This window comes from Cryptomeria japonica, chromosome 7, assembly GCF_030272615.1.
Source record: "Cryptomeria japonica chromosome 7, Sugi_1.0, whole genome shotgun sequence".
Classification (NCBI taxonomy): Eukaryota; Viridiplantae; Streptophyta; class Pinopsida; order Cupressales; family Cupressaceae; genus Cryptomeria; species Cryptomeria japonica.
In genome coordinates, this window is record NC_081411.1 from 59197881 (window position 1) to 59217669 (window position 19789).

At 29.6% G+C, this 19789-nt stretch overlaps 2 protein-coding genes across 2 annotated transcripts; both read left to right on the forward strand.

Moving 5' to 3' along the window:
- The first annotated feature begins 610 nt into the window (after positions 1-610).
- On the forward strand, positions 611-3878 carry LOC131033714 (protein SRG1-like). The gene is made up of 4 exons (XM_057964988.2): positions 611-933; positions 1028-1275; positions 3207-3534; positions 3627-3878. Exons 1-4 carry the CDS (start codon positions 646-648, stop codon positions 3876-3878), a joined length of 1116 nt encoding a protein of 371 aa, XP_057820971.2. The 5' UTR covers positions 611-645.
- Positions 3879-6020: 2142 nt separating this feature from the next.
- LOC131033721 (protein SRG1) lies at positions 6021-10141 on the forward strand. Its single transcript, XM_057964995.2, has 4 exons — positions 6021-6512; positions 6607-6854; positions 9110-9437; positions 9530-10141. Exons 1-4 carry the CDS (start codon positions 6225-6227, stop codon positions 9779-9781), a joined length of 1116 nt encoding a protein of 371 aa, XP_057820978.2. The 5' UTR covers positions 6021-6224; the 3' UTR covers positions 9782-10141.
- The last annotated feature ends 9648 nt before the right edge of the window (positions 10142-19789 follow it).

The window sequence follows — 19789 nt, forward strand, 5'->3', positions numbered from 1 at the left end:
AACAATATCAATTGCTATAAATTGATTGTTAGTAATTAATTAATATCTCTAAAGTCAAAACCAAAATTAAAAAACTCATAAGCTAAGTGAGAAAAAATATGACATTAGAAGTGATTTTTTTAATTAATTTTAATAATATTAATTATTATTAATTTATTATTGATATCTTTAAAGTGAAACCAACATATAAAATACTTGAAAGTTAAATATTTACAAAAATAAACATTTCAATTAAATTTTAATAATAGTAATTATTAAAAATTTATTGTTAGTAATTAATTAAAATTTCCAAAGTCAACCAAAATTTTAAAAATCGTATTTATTATTGTCGCATTCGAAATGAAAAAAATCTCAATGCATGTGGGATAACAACTCCCCACAGGACACCTAAGTCAATGCTCAGAATGTGCCGATTAAGCCCAGCCACCGACAAGTACTTAAAAAGTCAGATCATTTCATTATAATTTATCACCAATAATTATTTAAATACTCATGATGAATCCATCTCGTGGGCGGCCCATTCAAGCCTCTTTAGTATAAACAACTGTATAATGTAATCTATTTCACGTTTAAGCCTGGTGTTCATTGACTGCATTATAATTCTGATAAGTTTTATTTAGTAGTTAGGGGCAAATTAGCGTTGGAATGGCTTCCTCTGCAAACCATGCCGCTGAATCTTTCAGTAATCCAAACTGGAGTAAACATTCCGTTGCTGTGGAGAGTGTGCAGGAGCTTTCACTGAAGAAACCCAATGACATTCCCCAGAGATATATCAGATCAGAAGATGAAAGGCCGTTTTCAGCACCATTTTCTTCTGTCTTGACAGTTCCTGTAATCGACATGGAAAAGCTTCTCTTGCCATCTGACAACCATCAAAGACAGAAGGAGATGGGAATTCTTTCAAAGGCCTGCATAGAGTGGGGCTTCTTTCAGGTACCATAAACTTCTTTCAGATTATATAGTTAGAACCCACATAGATTTTTGGTATTTGGGTTTGTATTTGTGCTGATGGTGCAGTGATCCTCAGGTTGTGAACCATGGAATCCCGCATTCTTTGATAGATCGCATCAGAGGAGTGGCTAATGAGTTCTTTAGTCTTTCCTTGGATGAAAAGAAAAAGTGTGCTCCGCAAGCAGGAGAAGCTCAAGGCTATGGTAATATGTTTGTGGTTGATGAAAATCAGACGTTGGACTGGGGGGACTTGATGGCTTTGGTACTTATGCCTAAAAAGCTTGTCAATTTGGCTCTGTGGCCAACCACACCATCGGATTACAGGTATTGGGTTCATTCCTTTCATTTAGATGGTAGTAGTGGGTGGATTTAGGGATAAAACTTTAGATTTTAGTGTTTTTTTTTTTTCCATCTGTAAAAGCTACAAACCAAGTCACTGATTGGCTCAATAAAAATAAATTTTGCATTTGTTAAAGTCAGGGAGAAAGTAGGTACAGTAAGAAAGCAGGGCAACTAAAAGTTTACAAGTTTATGGCCTTCTAAATTTCTGAACTTCATTCCTAGTTTTGTGAATAGTTAAGGAAAAGGGTTCAGTTACTGCAACCTTCCAATAAGTAATTATTAAAAAATTAAAAAAATAAAGAAAAGTCTATTAACATGTATCAATATAAATTTATTTGTATCACTAGTAAAAAAATTAATATAAAATTGGAGGAGTTGCACAACTTTATTGGTACTCATAACACACAATTATTGTCCATAAGCATTATGGGAAGAGTACCCGTTACTGCCCATGTTCTAATTACCGCGCACTCCTTGCTCATCCAACCCTCATTACTAGCTTTAATTGGAGGATTTGTGCAACATTATTGGTATCCATACGGCACAACTATTGAGACATTTGTTCATGAATATTGACCATTTTGAGATGCTTGTAGTGTACGATTATTGATGATCGATTATATGCTAGTATAATACCATGAAGAATTTGTGTGGCTATGACATTTGTAATGTATTTTTTAATAAACATCTCTTAAAAAATCAAAAGTTATAACTAATTCACATACTTCATTGAAAGTTGTTGAGTATGCTAAACAAAAAATTACCATCATAAATTAAGTGTTTCAATTCTCTGTCTTAACCAATTAAGATATGTGTAGTGCTAGGATTGAGAGAAATTGCTATACTTCTACTTTAATAAATTATATTGAAGCATTTAGAGATAGAGGATATGTATGTGATAAAGATTTATATAAAACATTTTATGTATTTCCCTTCGAAGACATTATGAAAATGTATTATAATACTATATTTTGCATCTCATTTAACAAAAATCAAAATATAAAATATATATTTTAAAAAATTTTAGAAAATAGATCAAATATTTAGATAAGACTTCTGTAATTTCTTTATAGACTAATTTAGCCTAAATATTTTTTTTTTAATTCATTGATAATAACATTCTCTTCATTTGATTGAAAATGTATCTTTTGTTATTACTAAGTGGAATAGCAGCATCTGGGATATTTTTTTATTTCCCTCTAAAGATGTTTTTCTATTTTTTCCTTTGAATATGGTGATTTTATTACGGAAGGAAATATTATTATCTAGGCTGGAAAATCCAAATAGTTGCACAAGTTCTTAATTCATATAGCCATTGTGACAAGAAAATTCTTGTAAATTTCATTAATTTAACTCTACAAAGAGTTCCCCCTCCTTCGTAATCAACATATAAGTTAATTATCTACGTATCTTGATTGATCGACCAAATCACTCTTCACTATTTTGTCAATTGTTGATGTCACCACAAATTATTCTAGGGACATTTGATGAAGATTGAATTATAAATGTATTTATAAGGTTATTAATAAATATTAAATATTTGATAATTAAAGATAATTTTTTACAAGTTAAAAATTATTTATTATTTGTTGTTTTAATATGTACATGAGATGTAAGATTATTTTTTATTAGATTATTAAATAGATTGATATTTAACTAAAGCATGTATAATTAAATAGGTGATATGTCACTTCAATCTTAAAAGAAAAATTATTTCTTGTTTGGGGTTACATTCTTAGAATGATGGATGTTTGCATTTTCTATTTTTTTTTAAAATAGAAATTGAGTTAATTATAGTAAACTCTCATTAATTTACTATAAAACCATAATCCAATAAAATAAACTTCTTATCATAAAGTCTTTAGTTAATATTTTGTATTGTCATCTAATGAAATTTTAATTTGGGATTGTAGAAATATGGTGGAGATGTACACTGTTGAGGTAGAAAGGGTGGCTCAGATGATCCTAAATCTATTTGCTGAAAACTTACACTTAAAGAATGATTATTTTAAAGAAAATTTTGGGGAAGATCCAATGATGACAATGAGGATGAATTTGTATCCACCTTGTCTTAGGCCTGATCTAGTGTTGGGATTAAGTCCTCATTCAGATGGAGGTGCCATAACACTTTTGCTTCAAGATGACCTAATAGAAGGCCTTCATATCCGCAAGAATAATGAATGGATTCCTATTCAACCCATTTCTTATGCACTTGTCGTAAACATCGGTGACCTAATAGAGGTAAATGTTGAATAATTTTGGCTATTCGATAAATTATCTATAGTATAACTAATTTATAAAATATAATATCTGATATTTTAATTTCCTTATAGGTGATGACAAATGGAATCTACAAGAGTATAGAGCATCAAGCAGTGACAAACAAAGAGAAGACACGATTATCTATTGCTATGTTTTACCAACCAGGATTGCATGATGAAGTGGCTCCTGCGCGCAACCTTGTATATGAAGAAAAACCATCCTTATATAGGAAGTTTAAACATCAAGAATATATTCATTATTACATGAATAAACAACTTGATGGGAAAAAATCACTAGCTAACTTTGCCAAAATATGTGAATAGTTGTAATGTCAATCACATTTACAACTTGGGCATGTGCTTATCTCGGTGATGTTGAGACTATGTACCTAGGGGTTCATGATTTGTGAGTGTGTTTTTCTCCTTAGTGGTTATTTTATATGTTTCTTCTATATGTTTAGGGTATCCTCATAACATATTATGTGTATGGACCTCTTGCATGTTTGAGATGCAAATCCCTCAACATTTTAGTCATCGTTGTTTCTGCATTGAGATGCATGTGTAGATACTATTGTGTTTGGTTCCTTGTGAGGACTTATGTGCTCCCTTGTGACAATGACTTATGTGCTCCCTTGTGACAATAATTCATGTGATGTGTGTGAGATTATGTTATACTAATTTTGCATGCTCAAATTTAATGATGTTTGAGATTATGTTATACTATTGTGTAGATACTATTATGTTTTTGTTTTTAACTACCGTTTACATAGAGAAGTGCTCCTTCTGAAAGTTGACAACTTCAATGAAATGGCTTAATGGAAAAAAATTAAGATGTTGAATTTTAATTTTCAAGTAGCATGCCCAAATTATGTGAGTTTAATAGTTAAAAGATTTTTTTGATTAATTAATGTTAAGAAGCATTTAAAAAGTATGTTTAATTGTTCACCTGTTTCAAAATATGGAGTATGATGTAAAACAAAATGTATATATAATTTTACTACATTTGGTAAAAATCATTGCATATAATTTGAATGTATGTTTATTTCTTTTAAAGATTTTTGTTTTATGTTTTAGATTAATAATTATTTAGGTTTTATTGTTATTGTTATTGTTATTTTATTATGCTTATAAAAATAATTTTAATTAAAATCAAAATTTATAGGATTAAAATTAAAGATAAAATAATCACAATTTATTTATAGTTACTTAAAATAACTATATAAATTAAGTTACAATTATAACTAAATTTTTTTATAAAATTGAAATTAGGGTTCTATTTAATTAGAATATATTTAATTAATTATAATATATATTTTTATATAGAAATTTTAATAATATTGCTTTTTAATTTTGTAAAAATATATAATAAATAATAAATTTCTAATATTAATATTAATAATTGTTATTATTCACATATACATATACATAAATTGGATTAAATAAACAAATACATTACAAATTGATATTTATTATTTAACAAATTTCAAATCAATTTAGTTTATTTTAATTTTTTTATATTTTATTTGAAAAAATGTTTAAATATTTAAAACTTAATCTATTAGAAAATTTAACAATATTTATATCAGTTTAACAATATTTTAAATTTGTTAATATTAAATTTATCTTCCATTGAATTAATGTTGAAGTTGTTCAAAATAAATAAATCATATTTTTTAATTACTTATTTTATTACTATTTCAATTCTAATAAATTAAAAAATAAGTTCTATTTTTTATTTAATTATTTATCTCAACTTGCATCTCTCTATTTTCTCCCTCTATCTTTCCCATTAGATCTATCTCTCTATCTCTATCTCTTGCTCTTTCTATCCTTATATTTTCCTCCCTCTCTATCTATTTCTATCATTCCGCTTCCTATATCTCCCAAGGTATCCTATATCTTCTCACTATTTCTCTCCCTATCTATTTTATCTCCTTATCTCTCTTACTTACTCATTCACATACTCACATATAAACACATATTTATGCAATAATACCTCTTCGGTGTACCCATTGCACAACAAGATGCAATTGCAATTGCTAGTATAATTCTTTTCATCTTTGGTTAGTCTCCCTCGATGCATAAAAACTCATCACAGAACACACAGAGAAACAAAGAGAAGTGATCCACTTGCTTCCATAGGACAGAAAATGCCAGGCTAACTTCGGTGGGAAAATCATTCCGAACAGTACGACAAAGATAAATTTGGAAACGAAAACAGAAACGGGAAAGCATGAATTTTAAAATGGTTTGTGGGGCTGACCACCTAAGTCAATGCTTGGAGTGTGCCGAGCCCGGCCACCGACAAGTACTTAAAAAGTAAGATCTTTTCATTGCAGTTTTATCACCAATAATATTTAAAAATAACCATTTTTCCAAAATCTTCATGATTAATGCATCTCGTGGGCGGCCCATTCAAGCCTCTTTAGCCTATAAACAACTCTATAAAGTAAACTTTAGAAATTTGAGCTGGTGTTAGTGACATAGTGGGATCGTCACACTATAGGCGCGTGGCATCGGATCCGCTTTTCCACCATTAAGAAGGTTAGGTGCTGACCCAACCTCTAAATAATAACCACACAGTATTTCAGTGTTTAAGCCTGGTCTTCATTGACTGCATTATAATTCTGATGAGTTTTTTTTAGTAGTTAGGGGCAAATTAGCGTTGGAATGGCTTCCTCTGCAAACCATGCCGCTGAATCTTTCTCTAATCCAAACTGGAGTAACCATTGCGTTGCTGTGGAGAGTGTGCAGGAGCTTTCACTGAAGAAACCCAATGAAATTCCCCAGAGATATATCAGATCAGAAGATGAGAGGCCATTTTCAGCACCATTTTCTTCTCTCTTGACAGTTCCTGTAATCGACATGGAAAAGCTACTCTTGCCATCTGACAACCATGAAAGACAGAAGGAGATGGGCATTCTTTCTGAGGCTTGCATAGAGTGGGGTTTCTTTCAGGTACCATAAACTTCTTTCAGAATATGTAGTTAGAACCCACATAGATTTTTGGTATTTGGGTTTGTATTTGTGCTGATGGTGCAGTGATCCTCAGGTTGTGAACCATGGAATTCCACATCCGTTGATAGATCGCATGAGAGGAGTGGCTAATGAGTTCTTTAGTCTTTCCTTGGATGAGAAGAAAAAGTATGCTCCCCGAGCAGGAGAAGCCCAGGGCTATGGTAATATGTTTGTGGTTGATGAAAATCAGACTTTGGACTGGGGGGACTTGATGGCTTTGGTACTTATGCCTAAAAAGCTTGTCAACTTGGCTCTGTGGCCAACCACACCATCAGATTACAGGTATTTGGTTCATTCCTTTCATTTAGATGGTAGTAGTGGGAGGATTTAGGGATAAAACTTTCTCCAAAACTATAGATTTTAGTTTATTTTTTCTCTGTAAAAGCTACAAACTGAGTCACTAATTGGCCTCTATATAATTTACTCAATAAAAAATACCATTTGCATTTATTAAATTCAGGGGGAAAGTAGGTCCAATTTAAAAGCAGGGCAGCTAAAAGTTTATAGCTTTCCAAACCTCATTTCTAGTTTTGTGAATAGTTATGGAAAGCTGTCAATCCCCCATTACTAACTTAAAAAATATTTAAAAAATAAGTAAAAGTCTGTTAAAATATTTCATCTGTACTTCCATTACTAGTAGTTAAAATTTTAATATATAATTGGTGGAGCTGTGCAACTTTAATGGTACTCATAACATACAATTATAGAGACATTCGTGCCTAAGTATTAGGGGAAGAGCCCATGTTCCAATTACCATTCACTCCTTACCCAACCTCACAATTACTAACTTTAAAGAAACAAAAAAAATGATAACTTAAAGCCCATTAATAAATCTCACATGTAGTAATTGCGATCCACTCTACCCTAAATAGTTAAAATTTGTGGACTTTAAATGGAGGATTTGTGCAACTTTATTGGTACCCACAGTGCATGACTACTGGGGCATTGTAAGTGTTGGTTAGTTTTGAGGTAGTTGTAGTGCATGGTTATTGAGGCAACTTTAAGTAGGTATTGGGTAATACTTTCAAATGACCAACTTTTGACCCTTACACACATTATAGATCCCATAGCATGTGTTGCTACTACCTAGAAGTAAAAAAAATAGCTATGAGCAGCTAAGTCATGTATGGAGACAATAACAAAAAGCATCAAAATCAAATATACCATTTAAGATCTGCAAGTCCGTGAAGCTAGCTATAATGGCTATTGGTATGCTTCTCCTAGTCAAAACCATTATAAGAGGAATATGTATTGGTGATTAGAGGAATAGACATTAGATTAGATGTGAAATATTTGGAGAAGGTTGTAGTGCACAATTACTGAGGCGTCTATAAGTAAGATTAAGTGTCAACTCTAAATGACAGGTTTTCTTGACCTTTGTGCACATAATGATTCATCACATATTTTTCATAACTACCTAGAAGATAGAACAATAGCTCTAAGCTCTTAAATCACATATGAAGAAAACCAAACTAAATATAACAAAATCCAATGTACCATTTAAGAGCTTAGGGTGCACGAAGTTAGCTATAATATTATTAGTTTTTTCAAAAATGTATAATATATTTAATGATCTTCTCATTATTGATTAATATTTTAATAAGAGTTCTTTAGAATTGATAGGTTTAGATTGTGTACAATATTATCTTCAAAATATCAATTAGTAGTTATTTTATAGAATTAAATATATATCTATTCATCCAATTGAGAAACTAATATGATTATTGATTGATATTGTAATAACACTATATAGCTGTTTAGAATTTCAAAACTTTAATTAAGTGTCTTAAAATACTAATGATATTTAGAATAATATGTTATTCTTAATAAAATTAACTTGATTCAAAATTTTTTATTTTTATTAACTAAATGGATCGTAAAATATTCTTATTAATACTCACCTTTGCGATTATTTTAGGCTAATTCATTGTTAAACATCAAGAACGAAATTTGACAACTTGGAATCCTCCTTAAAAAATTATCAATGAATACAATCATACATAGTTGTGCCTAATTAAAATTGAAAAAGAAATATTCTATTAAAAACATAAGATTTCCATTGTTCATGATATTAATTTGGTAATATATTTTCAAATTTTTATCATCAAATCTAGCAAGATATTATCAAGGAAGTTTTTCATGAATGTTCTAGTTCAATAACATAATCTAGGGTTATGCAACACAAAACTTGGTTGTAATAATAACGATTTGTTGTTTTAATATGTATATGAAAAGTAATTTTTTTTTTAATTTGACAATTAAAGAGTTTGATGTTTAACTATAGTACGTATAATTAAATAAGTGATATGCCACTTCAACCTTAAAATAAAATTTATTTCTTGTTTAGTGTTACATTATTAGAATGATGTATCTTTTCATTTTCTAGGCTTTTTTTTTAAATAAAAGTTGAGCTACTTATTGTAAACTCCCATCAATTTACTATAAAGTCGTAATCCAACAAAATAAACTTCTTACCATAAAGTATTTAATTAATGTTTTGTATGGTTACCTAATGAAATTTTAATTTGGGATTGTAGAAATATAGTGGAGATGTACACTATTGAGGTGGAAAGCGTGGCTATGATAATCCTAAGTCTATTTGCTGAGAACTTACAATTAAAGAATGATTATTTTAAAGAAAAGTTTGGAGAAGATCCAATGATGACAATGAGGATGAATTTGTATCCACCTTGTCCTAGGCCCGATTTAGTGTTGGGATTGAGTCCTCATTCAGATGGAGGTGCCATAACACTTTTGCTTCAAGATGATCAAATAGAAGGCCTTCATATCCGCAAGAATAATGAATGGATTCCTATTCTACCCATTCCTTATGCACTGGTCATAAACATTGGTGACTTGATAGAGGTAAATGTTGTATAATTTTGACTATTAAGTAAATTATCTCTAGTATAATTAATTTACATAATATAATATCTGATATTTTAATTTCCTTACAGGTCATGACAAATGGAATCTACAAGAGTATAGAACATCGAGCAGTGACAAACAAAGAGAATACACGATTATCTATTGCTATGTTTTACCAATCAGGCTTACATGATGAAGTGGCTCCTGCAAGCAACCTTGTAGATGAACAACATCCCTCCTTATATAGAAAATTCAAACATCAAGAATATATTCATTATTACATGAATAAACAACTTGATGGGAAAAAATCACTAGCTAACTTTGCCAAAATATGCAAATAGATGTAATGCCCATCCTAGTTACAGCTTGGAGATGTGCTTATCTTAATGATGTATGGACTATGCACCCAAGGGTGCATGGGTTGTGAGTGTTTTTCCTCCTTAGTGGTTATTTTATATGTTGCTTCTACATGTTTATGGTATCTTCATGACATATGATGTGTATGGATCATTGCATGTTTGAGATGCAAATCCCTCAACATGATAGTCATTGATGATTCTATATTGAGATGCATGTGTGTATACTATTGTGTTTGGTTCCTTGTGAGGACCTATGTGCTCCCTTGTGACAATACTTCATGTGATGTGTGTGAGATAATGTTATACTTAATTTTTCATGCTTAAATTTAATGATGTTTGAGATATTGGTTAAAGATGGATTAAATTTGATTCTAAAATTGTGATGTTAATATTGATGTTAAATTTAATTAAATAAAATTATATATGTGATATTTGGCCTTGTGTGGGAAACTGTATGTGCTTCATCTATTTTATGTGTATGCACAAGTACCCTTGATGTGTGTTGTATGGTTTCATGTACAAGTATCAACTTCACCTAGTTACATAGGTCTGAGTGTACATTGATGGTGGAAATATTTTGTTAAAAAGAAAGGTCACATCATTTTTTGCAAACGAACTTAAAATCATGGCTTAGGATGCCTCAAAAACTCATAAGAAATTTGCAAAACTACCCACTCATCCCTTGTTTAATTAAGCATAAAAAATCATGGGTTATAGTTACACTACATAAAGACAATATACAACATAGACAACTAATTATTTATTGAAAAAATTATGTGTTTGTTTGTTTATAACAAAAATAATTTTTCTAGGTGTCATTTGAATGAATCTCAAACCAATTTATTTTATAGAATGTTATTGTTCTTTTACCTCTCATTTTATATGTGTGTTCCTCTTTCTCACAATTCAATCATTTAGAGAGGACTACTTGTTATTTACCTACTTAAATTCTAGATACAATGTTGAACTTGGACGAAAATTCCATAAGTCCTCAAGCTATTGAGAATCCAACAAAAAGATAAAAAGGTTATGGGCTCAAATCCTAGTATCAAGAATTGATATTAAAGATTGAGAAGGGCATGTATACCTAGATAATAGTTTTCTTGTGTTTAGTAACGATAAATGTAAGGCTATCCACAAAACTGTATTTCCAAGGAGGAAAATATAAATTCACTTTCACAAAATTATTAAATTGCCCACATAGCCTTGTTCCTAAAATAAAACTATTTTTTTCTCTAAAATCTCATTTGTAAAATTAAATAGCTTCTATTAGGGGAGAGGGCCTACTAGCAATCCATGCTCCAATAGTCACTCATCAATACAAGAATTTAAAACCCTAGAAAAATATTTCACACATATCAATTACACACTTATGCATGTAGAGACAACCATTTTTCCTAATTAGAGGAGCCACACTACTTTTTTTATGATCATAATGCATGGTTATTAGGGTATATGTGTGTAGGTATTGGTTGACAACTTTATTAGAGGAGCTTTGACATTTTTTTGTGGCATTGGGACATAGTTATTGAATGTGTATGCAAGGGTATAAAGAAACAATTCTAAATAACCACTTTTGAACCTTTGTGCATGTAAGGAATCCTCCCACATTCATAATAAGTACACAAAGGTTGAAGTAATAAATTTAATCTCTTGAGTAACATACAAAGAAACCCCAAAATAATCGTAAAAAGTCAATATATCATCTAGTAGCTTAGGATGTGCAAAGGTAGGGTGGTTAGCTATTGGGCTCTCTCCCCTAAGATTGTAGCAAAGTGATTTGTGCCTAGCAACATGCAAAACAATTTCAAATATGGTAAAGCACATTAAGTTCAGTCTATGGCTTTGTTTCAATCTACTACTATTACCACCATGATGGTAATGATAAACCCTTTTTCTGTTGCCACTATTATTATCATGATGGTAATGTTTGTATGTTGCTTGCCCTTAAGAGGTAAATTTTTATGTCAATTAGATTGAAGATAATTTTTTTAAAAAAAAATTAGAATAAAATCTACATTTATATTTTAAGAAAGAAAAATATTTCTTATTAGGAGAATATATTTTGTTAAAAAAATACCAATTTAACCATGTAAAAATAGGTTATGGCATAAATCCATTTACAGGTACTAACAAGAGATGCATTAGCATCAAGTTTTTGTTGTTGTTGTTGTAATGATTTGGATTAGTTTAAATATTTAATAGCAGAAGAATTAAAAAAATTGACAAATTGGAATAAATTAAAATTACTATAAATATAGCAAACACAACCAATGGAATAAAATAAATGCAAGAACATTGAAATACAAAGGAAAAAATATATAAATTCGTAGTAGAAAAAGAAGCAAATATTTTTTTTAAATCATTATAAAATGCCCAAATATTGGAACTATAGAATTGCACATCACCTTTTTAAAGTATTCTCATATTATTGCTCAACTAAAAAAATAAATTGCATCCAATGGATGCATAAGTAGTCCTACCAATACTAGTAAACTAATGTTATTCAAGCATTTAATGTTGTTGACATTTGATTTAATAAACTATATGTATTAAAAATAATAAAAAAATTACAAAACATATATGATTGTATTATCACTTCAATCATATTCACATTTAATTGAATTTATAGCAATATTCATATTCACAATAAGGTTGTATACTGTGTGAATTTGATTGAGTCTATCTAACCATGAACTTGATTGCATTGAATAAGATGATAAGATTTATACATATCTTCTTAAATAAATTATTGCACAACGCTTCTTTTTTTAATTATTCGATGCTATGGGTCAGCTTAAAAGATAAATTTATTTTCTATAATTTTTCTTTTATAAATTTTGCAATGACTTAAGAAAAGAGGTCAAGAGGAAGTTAATTACTATTATTTTTTAAATCATTAAAATATTTACAAATATCAAAACTATAGAATTACATGTAACCTTTTTTTCTAATTCTCCCATACTATTAGTTAACTTAAAAACTAAATTGCATCCACTCAATGCATAAATAATCCTACTTTGGGCAAGAACTAAGTAAAAGTATTAGAAACATGTCATGGACATAATTCCAATGGCAATATCTAATAATCATATATTAATGGAAAAAATCAGACATTTCATTTCTTTTATGATGAACAATATTACACAAAATAGCATTAATGATTAGTCCAAAGTTAAGTTGAAGTGTCTATCCAAACCAACTAAGAAAAACAAATCATACTAAAGAAAGATTGTAACTACTCTGGCTCCAAAAACGCCTGAACCGCATTGCAGTACACGGAAATAACCTCTCTGTTATACAACAGGGGGGACAGTGGCCGCAGAACTTCTATCAAACTCCGCAGCCATTCTGCGCCTATTCTACAATTTTTCTGTCTGCATAACACGAAAGTTATGTGTAGTCCAACATCACAATTTTGAAACCAAATTAACCACATACTTAAAAAAAATATTTAATTTTTGTTTTAAAACTTACTTTTTAAAGTGGCTGGATAGCCAGTGCAATCATAGGTGGCCCATTCAAACAGTAATGGCTATGCAGCGGACAAAATGGCCCGCGCATGCCATGCCTTCTCCATGGATGCCCCCCATGTCCTGACCGCACGGCACTGCACCGCCTTCCGTCCTCTTGCGCAAACGTGCCAAATACTGTCCAATCAAACCGTACACGTCCACCACCATCAATCCATCAGCTCGATAAGTTAAATATTTAATTTTTTTTATTTTTATTTATTTTAATATAATTGTATTATAATATATAATTATGTGATTTTAACATATATGTAAATTTTAATAATATTATTTTTTAACTTTTTAAATACATTAGGTAAATAACAGTTTAATTTTTTAATTATATATTTCTTTTTTTAATAATAAATTTAATTTAAAAATAAAAGTAAGAAAAAGTTGTAATTAAGTAAAAATATGTATAACTAATATAAAAATTTAACACATATATTAAAAAAATTATTAATATAACTTAAAAATAAAAGAATAATATAATTAAAAAGAAGCTTTAAAAAATATAAAAAATATGTGTAACTTGGTTAAATATTTTTAACTAACTTAGTTACTTAGTTCCTTTTATTTTTAGTTTAGTAAATTTTTTATATTTCTTAACTAAAAAAATGTGTAACTTAGTTACTTAAATATTTTTAACTAAGTAACTTAGTTACTTTTAGTTTATTTTTTAATTTTTTTTTAACTTAAATATGTGTAACTAATCATTAATTTTAACTTACATATGTTAAAATCGCTTAATTAGTTATATATTATGGATGTTAAAATTTTACATTACTTACACATATTTTAATTTTATTTTTAAGTTATATTAATATTTTTTTAATATATATGTTAAATTTGTATATTTTGTATATTAGTTACATAGACTTAATTACACATATTTTTACTTTTATTTTTAAATGAAAAAATATCAAAAATATATATTTTTGGTCATGTGTTCAATAGATATGAACTTTAAATACAGATGTGGTGTATGGTATTTCATAGAAACATCTATTGATCATGTAATCATATGTTTCTATAATATGATTTGCTGAGGAGAATAACATTTCACTAAACTTAATTGTCATGTACTCTAACTCGAAACTTTTTTGAAGGTTGATGTTTGATCTATAAACATCAATTTTATATACCTAGATATATTTTTTGTTATCAATTTTAAAAGAACAAGCATTTAAGTTACATATATATCTTATGAACATGAATTAAAAACTCCAAGTGATAGTAGTTTTTTCCTTTAATCCTGATACATGTCTGACATGTTGAATAGTTCTTACTACTCCATCAAACATCTTGACTCTTACACACATTTTTGATATTTTTTCATTTAAAAATAAAAGTAAAAATATGTGTAATTAAGTATATGTAACTAATATACAAAATATACAAATTTAACATATATATTAAAAAAATATTAATATAACTTAAAAATAAAATTAAAATATGTGCAAGTAATGTAAAATTTTAACATCCATAATATATAACTAATTAAGCGATTTTAACATATGTAAGTTAAAATTAATGATTAGTTACACATATTTAAGTTAAAAAAAAATTAAAAAATAAACTAAAAGTAACTAAGTTACTTAGTTAAAATTATTTAAGTAACTAAGTTACACATATTTAAGTTAAGAAATATCAAAAATTTGCTAAACTAAAAATAAAAGGAACTAAGTAACTAAGTTAGTTAAAAATATTTAACCAAGTTACACAAATTTTTTATATTTTTTAAAGCTTCTTTTTAATTATATTATACTTTTATTTTTAAGTTATATTAATAATTTTTTTAATACATGTGTTAAATTTTTATATTAGTTACACATATTTTTACTTAATTACAACTTTTTTACTTTTATTTTTATATTAAATTTATTATTAAAAAAAGAAATATATAATTAAAAAATTAAACTGTTATTTACCTAATGTATTTTAAAAAGTTAAAAAATAATATTATTAAAATTTACATATATGTTAAAATCACATAATTATATATTATAATACAATTATATTAAAATAAATAAAAATTAAAAAATTAAATATTTAACTTATCGAGCTGATGGATTGATGGTTGTGGACGTGTACGGTTTGATTGGACAGTATTTGGCACGTTTGCGCAGGAGGACGGAACGCGGTGCAGTGCCGTGCGGTCAGGACATGGGGGGCATCCATGGAGAAGGCATGGCATGCGCGGGCCATTTTGTCCGCTGCATAGCCATTGCCCATTCAAACCTCTTTAGTACAAGCGAAATTTGAGTAAATGACATAGTGGGATTGTCACTAGTAGGGACAGATTTTAGGTATCCAATACGTGGTATCGGATCTGCCTTTTCTGGTACATGGGGGCTGTCCGCCATTAAAGAGGTTCGGTGCTCTACAGTACTTTCCTACTATATCCTGTCCTTCACTTTACCGTACCTCTAAATAGCAACCACACAATTAGTCTTGCATATCACGTTATGCCTGCTTTTCATCGACTGCATTATTGTTCTGATAAGTTTTCAGTGGTTATGGCAAAACTAGCGTACGAATGGCTTCCTCTGCAGACCATACCGCTGACTCTTTTAGTAACCCAAACCGAAATAACCACTGTGTTGCTGTGGAGAGTGTGCAGGAGCTTGCACTAAAGAAACCCAATGACATTCCCCAGAGATGCAACAGATCGAAAGATGAGAGGCCATCTTCAACACCACTTTCTTCTCTGTTGACACAGTTCCTGTAATTGACATGGAAAAGCTACTCTTGCTCTCTGACTTTCTTATTTTAGATGTATAAATATATGGTTCAGGGTATGGGGTTCATAGAATGCACCAAATCCATAGCGTATTTATATGTTGAAATTTATAAATATATTATGAGACCGGTGCATTCAATCGGTGCATTCAATCGGTTTCATAGACGACATTTAAATATTTTTTTGATAATAGATGCATAAATATTAATGAAATGTACATATATCCATAAGTTCTAGATTTGTGTGGAATATTTAGGCATTTAAAACCATGAATTATTCTAGAAGAAATATGTGAAACGAATTTAAGAAAAGAAAATTAGTCAATATGATTGCTTAAAAGTATACGGTATTTATAGATGGTTTGAAAGCAATGGCCAACAATATTTTTTCTATGATTACAAAAGATGTGAAGTTTATGGTAGGGACCACAAAAATAATTATTCATTTTGACATAGGCATGAGAAATGGAGTTGATCCTAAAAGGGATATTGAACCTATATGAGGTATCATTATATTGGGTCTATATAATATGACATCCTAGTCTTCCAATTCTCCATAGGAGAGACTAACATGATGTTGGAGGGTTCTTATTAGACATTGTACATGCCCTTCTTGCGTGTTTAGGTGGATATGAATGATTAGAAGATTGTACATTATATTTAATAGAGCTATCAATATACACTTGAGAAAGATGTAGTGAAAATTTAGAGTACAATACATTTAAAATGTCATAACAAGGAATAGAGCCTAACTGTTTTTAAATTATTTTTATATTGATAATAGGAAAAAGTGCTTTGACTTTAATGATTTGACAAATAATCTTTGGATTGTTGGGCCTTTTAAATACAATAGTAGGTTTAGATTCATCCCAAAATGCTACAAACTAGCAATTGTGCCTTGGTGTGCAATAGGTACATCGAAAAGACATGGAAGGTAAAAAATTAGAAAAAAAATATGAATTGGCAAATTATTTAGCCGATGATGTTAATTGTGTAACAATGGTCTTAATGGAGAAGTGATTGCTCTAAATAGATATGCATATACTTAAAAGGATCCAAACATTATTTAAACAAAACCTCTTTATCAGGAAGATAATTAGGGTCAATGATCAATAGGATCATGCTATGTTTGCAATATAGATAGAGAGGGATATAGAAGGATAGAAAAATGGAGAGATAGAGGGGTGAAGAGAAAAACAAAGAGAGAATGGTAAGGAGATAGAGATAGAGAGAGAGAGAGAGAGAGAGAGAGAGAGAGAGAGAGAGAGAGAGAGAGAGAGAGAGAGAGAGAGAGAGAGAGAGAGAGAGAGAGAGAGAGAGAGAGGATGCGTAAACATAGAAGGGGAGAGATAAATATACAAGGAGATATGAAGATATAGGAAGAAAGGAAGAGGAAGAGAACTAGATAGAGAGATAGGATGATAAACAAATATGCAGAGGGGGGGAGAGAGAGCGAGATCTATAGAGAGATGTAGATGGTGATATATTAAAGAGATATAAGGATATAGAGATAGAGGGAGAAGGGGAAAGATACAAAGAGACAAATCAAGAGGTTGACAAACAAAGGGAATTAGAGATAAAAAAATAGGAATGGAGAGAGGGGGAGAGAAATAGGGGAAGATATGGAAAGGTAAAAAAGAGGGAGAGATAGATTTATATATGAAGAGAAAGGGAGAGAGAGGTAGAGATAGGAAGATAAATAAGGGGATAGGGGGGGAGAGATAGAGATAGTAAGAGATAGAGAGATGGGAGACATAGAAAGAGAGGGAGGGAAGAAGGGGAGAGAGGGAGAGAGAGGGAGAGAGAATAAAGGTATAGAGTAGGAGGGATAGAGTGAGATAAATAGAGAGAGAAAGAGATAAAAATAAATGTAGAGAGAAAGAGGGAGGGAGAAAGAGTCAAAGAGAAAATAAAAAATGAGAAAGATAAATATATAAAAAAGAGAAGAATATAGATGAGAGAGATAGAGTAAAATAGAGAATAAAGAGAGGGATATATAGTTATTTAGAGGAATACAATTTAGAGGAAAAGTGATAGAGAGATGGGAATACAGAAAGAGGGATAAAGAGAGGGAGATAAATAAAAATAAAGAGGTCCATACATAATTTTCTTAAATACTCAACAATTCACCTTTAAGACCTCTTAGATGTACCCATTACATATAATACTAACATATTTGTTTTCCTAGATGATGAAATACATTCAATTAATAAGAAAAGGAAGTAAACAATGATGAATAAAGTAGATGCGTGATTATCTTTTGATGATGGGATCTAGAACATGGGATTGACAATGGTGGAATGTTGTGTGGGACATCTCATGTTTCTAGTAGTTTGAGAGCAAGTGCAATGTATTTGTGAAATTCTATCTTTAATTAGATATTATCTCTAATGGGATTTAGGCAAGAGAAATTAATAGTTTTACACCTTATCAATCACTTGTTTCTCAACAAAAATTCATAGATTAAGAAACCTTGCAATCTAACAATTCCCATCTAGTTCCTTGACATCTTACAAAATGTATAAAATTTATATATATTTCAAGGAAAGTGGATTAATTAAACCCTACAAGTTAAATCATCCAAGTAAGTTACGGTGGGTGTTGCTAGGCCCTTGTTCAAATGGCATGGACCTTAACAATCCATAAATCACAAGAATAGTCAATTAACATCAACTACCAAGGATTTATATTCATAATTATATTAGAAGTATGCTGCCTTGTGATTCTTTCCATATATCCCACCTTCACGCATCAAATATATGCATGCATTCAAGATAGTCTATAAGTTGCACCAAGACAGAGAGAAAATGATTTCTTAACAACATTGTCAAATGGAAATAGATAACAAAAAATACACTCTTAATAAAAATTATATAGCCATCCATTTTAGAAAATATCTACAATTTTGTTAAATTGATTACACATGTTAGTATGGATGTAATGTTGAAAGATTCACTTTACTCATATTTCAACATTTATATGTTCTCTCTCTCTCTAGGAATCATTTCTCCAAATGCATGATTAGAAGACAATGACACATGAAAAACTTAGTCCACTCCTCGATCTTTTACATTTTAGAAGTTATTTTCATTCATTTAAGTTGAAGTGAATGCTTGTTGTGCAACTACATCAGAGATCTTGATATCCTTCATATTACACATTTTCATTAGAACATGAAAAACACGTTCATCCGTTCATTATCTCAAGCAAGTTGTTCAACTCAAATAAGAGACGCTGTCAGCATAAAAAACAAATACCTATTGAATTTGACATATACTTCTCGGCTTCAAATCTATGTAAGTATGATCTCTAGTGTCCAATTAGGATGCTATAAAATAGAATTTCTCAGATGTTGTGAGTTCAATAATAAGCTTATATCTACTTAAATGATTGTGTAGAGCTAGTTTCAAGGAAAAGCCACAAAAAAAACTAATAAATCTAATATTTCTATCTTTTTTTTTTTGGTAATTCTCTCGATAACCATTTGATATAAGAGAAGATCACACTCAACTTTTCAAGAGGAACTGCTATCTTCAATCCTAGAAACAAACTAACTTCTTAATCATGGCTTTAATACTATATTAGAATTTTCAGAATTATAAAAGAAATAATCAAAATGCTTATAAATTGATCACAAATCTAGATGAATATAATAATGTTATTCTATATTTAATATTATGAGACAAGTTACAAAAATAACATACATATATAAGGCTCTAATATGAGACAAGTTGCA